The following is a 5853-nucleotide window of genomic DNA, read 5'->3' on the forward strand; positions in this document are numbered from 1 at the left end:
AACTAACAAGGCCAAAGATGCATAAGATTGTATGAACATCCCACCCAGTTTCAATCCTATATGATCAAAGGGATAACAGGAGTGCAGAATTAATGCAGTACCATGCACACACTTGACGTTGTTACTGGCAGTGATTGAACTTGAAAAGCTTGAGATGGAGTTCAAATGAGCATCTGGGGGTTTCAAAACTTCTGAAAAATTACACTTGAAAATAGAAAGAGGAAAAAAAAAAAGCCAGAAAGAGATACAATCACAGCAGAAACTGCTAATGAGATCTCATGCAAAATATTTTCTTGCCACGATCTATTTCCAGATGGATTTGTAATACTCAGATTGTAATTTGTGTGCATAGGATCTTTTTTTGTGCTTTCAACTCAGTAATATCAGCATAAGGAAAAGACTTCACAAACTTCAGAGACTGAGTTGTAGTTCACCCTGAAACCAGAGTTGCTCTCAGTGCTCTCTGTACGAACTCATTGCTCACTGGTAGAGTCAGAAAGCTAAAAAGTTCATCTGACAGAAAAAAAGAAATTCCAGTTTGTTTGAATTAGGATTCATTTCCTTGGTGCCTATAGTGTTTCCTCATTAACACCAAGCCTCTGTGGTTCCTATTAAATTTATCTACAGACACTAATCTTTTAACGTGCATTTTAAATCTCTGCACCTACATTTCATTTGTCAGCCACATTTTCTGCACCTTTAGACCCCAGAATTCAATCAGTTCCAAATTGTGTTCATAGGGAAAAAAAAGAAAAGAGAAAAAAAAGACAAGGTTCTAAAATATACTTCATTTTTTTTGTTCATATTCATGATACAAAAGGTTTTACTGATCTAGAATGAGGTCTTCTCTGAACAAAGACATGTAATGCAAGATTGGTTATGGATTTTGAGCTGGTTATAAATTCAAAAGGAAAAGAGAGTGAATATGCACTTCCTTGTTAATAATTAAGATGCTTTCTGTTTTTCTGTTTGCTCCAGCTCTGCATGCAGTACTGGCCAGAGAAGACATCCTGTTGTTATGGCCCTATCCAAGTCGAGTTTGTGTCAGCAGACATTGATGAAGATATCATCAACCGGATATTCCGGATCTGCAACATGGCCAGGGTAAGATCAGGGAAATCTCACATTCCCTATTTATTCTAAACAATATATTTTGGCATGAGGAAGAGGCAGAGCCAAGACTTGTGGTTTAGAGATGCTGAATCTCTCACCTAGGAACAAAATTCCACTGTAGCTACTTCCTTTAATTAACATTTAATCAGTCTGCATCGCTAAAGGACTCTTGGCTGAAAGCAAAAAGTGGATGATGTGAACTGAAAATCTGTATTTAAATGGTAAGCATTTTTCTGTGTGTATCTGAGAACAATTCATCACTTAGTAGCCAATATAAAACCATCAGTATGGTAGGAAATAAAGTGGGATAGTGTCAGCAGCTCTCCATCTGTCAGCTACTAGGCAGCATCTCTGAAGACAGATGCAATGTTTACTGGCTAGACTGGGATTCCCAATTGCCTCTGTTTTCCCTATAAATAAGCAACTGCCATTTCTGTAAGCAACTTTTTGCCTGTATCCCTCAGCCCCAGGACTGCTGAAATGGTAGAAACAAAGTTTATCTGCACACTGGGCCCAGACAATCCAACTTCAGGGCTGCAGGAAAGGGCTTCAGTAGAGGATTTTGCTCTCGTTAGTTGTTTGCCAGATTTATTGTGTTTCCTTTGTTGTTCCTTTTCATTTTTTTTGATCAGAAATGGAAGCAGGCTCCACAAATTACATCTCCATGAAGCTTAGCACATCAGTCTCTGTATGGTCAAAGCCTGTGCAGCAGTTCAGTTGGGACATTGCACAGTGTACCTCGTGTCCAGCTACACAAGCCTTAGTCTGATCAGCTATATAACTCCAAGGCTGTCCCTGGTTCCAAGGCAATTGGCCTGGAACATAGGAATGTGTCTAATATCTAACTGATTTCTCAAGGGCCAACCTGAGAGGAGCTGGCCCATGAATGCATGGCTGGCAGGGTGGATGCTGTGAACTCACAGCTCTCTGCCCTGACCTACATTCAACACCAATGGCCACTGCCAACATCTTTATGAGGATCCTTTTCCTCCACAGTCCCCAGAGAGTTTTTGAAGGCTGCCTTTGCTTCTTGTGGCACAGCTAAGTTCCAGCACAGACAACCATGAAAGAGACATTTGACCTATTTGTACAGTTTGATGAAACTTTGTTCTGGAAACCAAACAAGGGATTCTATGCACCCAGATAGAACACCTGGTTCTGTTATAGCTTAGGTCATCATTGTTATCCAGATTATGGAAAAGTCCTTGTAGCCACACTGTGTCAGGTACCCAGAGTGGAGTACATGGAATCATATATATGTCAGATATATATCATGTCAGATATATATCATATCATATATATATCATATATATCAGAATCTTATATATATGTCAGATAGGCAGAATCATAGAATCATAGAATTTTAGAAGTTGAAACCCCCTGCCCTGGGCAGGGACACCTCCCACCAGAGCAGGTTGCTCAAGGCTTTAGCCAACCTGGCTGTGAACACTGCCAGGGCTGGGGCAGCCACAGCCTCCCTGGGCAACCTGGGCCAGTGTCTTACCACCCTCACAGCTAAAATTTCTTTCTAATATTTAACCTAAATTTCCCCTCTTTCAATTTTTCCCCATTGCACCTTGTCCTGTCACTACAGTTCCTAACCAAATGTCCCTCTCCAGCTTCCTTGTTGCTCCTTCAAATACTAGAAAGTTGCTCTGAGCTCTCCACACAATCTTCTCTTCTCCAGTCAATATAATGATATAGCAGCTGCAGAGGGGATCCCAGTTTGACCCTGTCCCTCTGCTCCCTGCCCTGTTCCATTCAGCATGTTGGCAATGGTGTTTGTTTTAGCCCCAGGATGGCTATCGCATCGTGCAGCACCTGCAGTACATCGGCTGGGCAGCCCCAGCCTACAGGGACACCCCTCCTTCCAAACGCTCCCTCCTCAAGGTGGTCAGAAGGCTGGAGAAGTGGCAGGAGCAGTATGATGGGAGAGATGGGAGGACTGTTGTCCACTGCCTGTAAGTAGGACTGGAAAATGTCTGTCACCTCACACAGTGCCATCTGAAGAGCACTGATTGTGGATCTGGAAAGCTGCTGGTTTGCCAGGCATCACCCGGGGAAAATGAAAATCTATTATACTTGTAATGCACTTCAGGTTGAATGTTGTGCTGCATTATAGCATCATGCCCCAGAAATTTTACTGATTGCGGTGAGGTATAGCTCAAAAAGCTCTGCTACATCTCGTTGTGTAGATAGGTCTCATGACTGGAGCCCAGACAGAACTGATGCAGCACTGCCATGTGTGCAGCTCTGTCCACAGAGCTGCTGTGAGCCCCAGAGCAGTGAGGAGCAGCTCTGCTGTCTCTGGGCTTCCCTGTCCACCACTGCCAGGAATCTCTTAGCCCTCCCATCCCCATCTCCTGCCCTGAAGGTCTCCACTTTCATAGACTCACAGAATGTTTTGGGTTGAAAAGGACCCAAAGACTAGCTCATTCCACCCAGGCAGGGACACCTTCCACTAGCCCAGGTTGCCCCAAGTCCCATCTAACCTGTCCTTAAACACCCCCAGGGATGGAGCAGCCACAGCTTCTCTAGGCAACCTGTGCCAGTGCCTCAGCATCCTCACAGGGGAGATTTTCTTCCTAATATCTAACCCAGCCTTCTGTCAGTTTGAAGCCATTCCCCTTGTCCTGTCACTCCATGCCCTTGTCCAAAGTCCCTCCCCAGCTTTCTTGTAGCCCCTGTAGGAACACAAACCCTTGAATGTCCATGTCCAGTCCTTACATTACAGACTTTTCTTAGTGTCCATGGGGTGTGAGCTGTGTGTCAGCTGTACTTTTGGTCCCTCAGTCTTACCAGCTTCACCTTCACCTCTTTTCTCCTGCTCCCAGGAATGGTGGGGGACGCAGCGGCACCTTCTGTGCCATCTGCAGTGTGTGTGAAATGATCCAACAGCAAAATATCATTGACGTGTTCCACATAGTGAAGACACTACGGAATAACAAATCCAACATGGTAGAGTCACTGGTAAGCCTTTTTTTTTTTCTGTGTCTCCCCCCTCCTAGTGTGTGCAAGGGCCTTTAGGATAGGTTAAAAAAAATGTCATGGCTTAGTTCAGGATGAATCAAAATGAATCAGAACACGAAGCCATCAGAATGAAAATTGGTGCTGGTTTAGCATGTGCAATGAATCCTCCTGCTTCTCTCTCTGAGCAGAGAGGATGGCTTGGCAGTGTGATGAACACTGCTTCCCATGCCCAGCTGCCTCCAGCAAGTCAGATCCCAAGGAGCTGGCACCATGGCTGTGGGCAGGGCTGGGATTTGTCCTCCTGTCCATGCATCTAGCCTGGGGCTGGATTCTGTGACATGCCTTGAAACTAGGAAGGGAGAACAGTCCAGACCCTAGGCCTTGCTCCCTGCAGCCCAGGAGATTAAACTGTCCTGAATTCAATCATCTCCATCGATCACACTGAATTCGTGCCTCAAAAGCAATGTGTGTGGTGAGGGCTGGAGGTGAATAATGAATAGTCCCTACTGGGGCTGTCTCTTTGAGTGCTTTTCTCTTCCATTGATGATACCATCTCCTAGTAATGCTTGTTTAGGATCACATAGAAATGCAATCAATGTTTGTCTGGTCCTGCCAAAGGGTATAAGAAAGAGAGAGGAGGTGGTTTTGCTTGTAGAACAAGGCTCTGAAGAATTTACCCATATCCTAATGTCATTTCTCTCTGTTCTCTCTTTCAGGAACAGTATAAATTTGTATACGAGGTTGCACTGGAATACTTGAGTTCCTTTTAGCCCAGCAAAGGGAGGGGAACCCCTGAAGTGCCAGACCCCAATCTCTGGCAGACACTTCTCCCCTCTCCCACACTGGAAGGCAGTAACAAGTGTGGGAAGAAAACCTCTCCTTCCCGGAGCAAGAGACTGAGGTTGCACAGACCTCTCTGGAAGGAGGAGATGATGCCTGTGTGTGCTGCTGCCTGCTTTCTATGGGAACATCTACTGCTTCTTAAATAACCTACTGTAAAAATTAGCAAAATGGGAGACAGGCTGAAAGACTGGACTTTCTAATCCCCCTCTGACTTCTCTCCTCTTTTGGATTGTATTTTTGCTCTGCTTGCTGCAGAGTGGGGAAGGAATGAAACCCTTAGGAAATTCTCTTTTAAATGGCTCCTTTTTAATTTATAATTTTGTTCTCAAATCCCAGTCTCTTAATTTTTTAATTTCATGCAGCAGTCATTTGGGAAAAACGAGATAGCCATAGGGGATACATAAAATGTTTCATTACGATTTGTCTACCTTATCTGTTCCCTTTTATTTGTTTTTCCAAATGAAAAGGCCAACACAGGAGGAAGAAAAAACCAACAAGGCTGGAATTCTCTTTCCACATGTAGCCCCTTTTAGCATGAAAATAGATGGTGGAGATGAGAAGCTGTTCATGGATTCACTGCCTCCACACAAATGTTTCCTCCCAGTTCCTGCTCGATTCCCAGGGCTGTGCATGAACCAGTTACATCTCTCTGGTCTGTGTTCCTTTCAGTGCTGGTGAAGCAATGCCAGTAAGGAGTTTCCCAGCCACTTGAACCTTAAGGTTCAATATTTGCATCAAACAAATTGCATTTGTCTTGCAACTTTGGTAACTTTGTTACCACATTTCTCAAGTATTTGCTGGGGTGCAGTGTGTCTTTGAAGAAACAGGGTATAAAGTAGGTATTATTGCTCATATACTATGTATTACTATTTTTTATTTATTATTTGTATTGCTGTAGAACTTAGGACCCCTAGTCATGACAGGACC

The 5853-nt window shown here is 44.0% G+C and overlaps 1 protein-coding gene across 1 annotated transcript; it reads left to right on the top strand.

The window, feature by feature from the left end:
- Positions 1-978: 978 nt before the first annotated feature.
- LOC103803176 (receptor-type tyrosine-protein phosphatase T-like) lies at positions 979-5393 on the top strand (the record flags this gene model as incomplete). The annotated part of the gene is made up of 4 exons (XM_009075715.1): positions 979-1104; positions 2905-3074; positions 3948-4083; positions 4800-5393. Coding segments are annotated over 4 exons (486 nt in total), but the record flags the coding sequence as incomplete, so codon positions are not given.
- Positions 5394-5853: the final 460 nt, after the last annotated feature.

The sequence above is a fragment of the Acanthisitta chloris genome, unplaced genomic scaffold (genome assembly GCF_000695815.1).
Source record: "Acanthisitta chloris isolate BGI_N310 unplaced genomic scaffold, ASM69581v1 scaffold7755, whole genome shotgun sequence".
In the NCBI taxonomy this organism is placed as follows: domain Eukaryota; kingdom Metazoa; phylum Chordata; class Aves; order Passeriformes; family Acanthisittidae; genus Acanthisitta; species Acanthisitta chloris.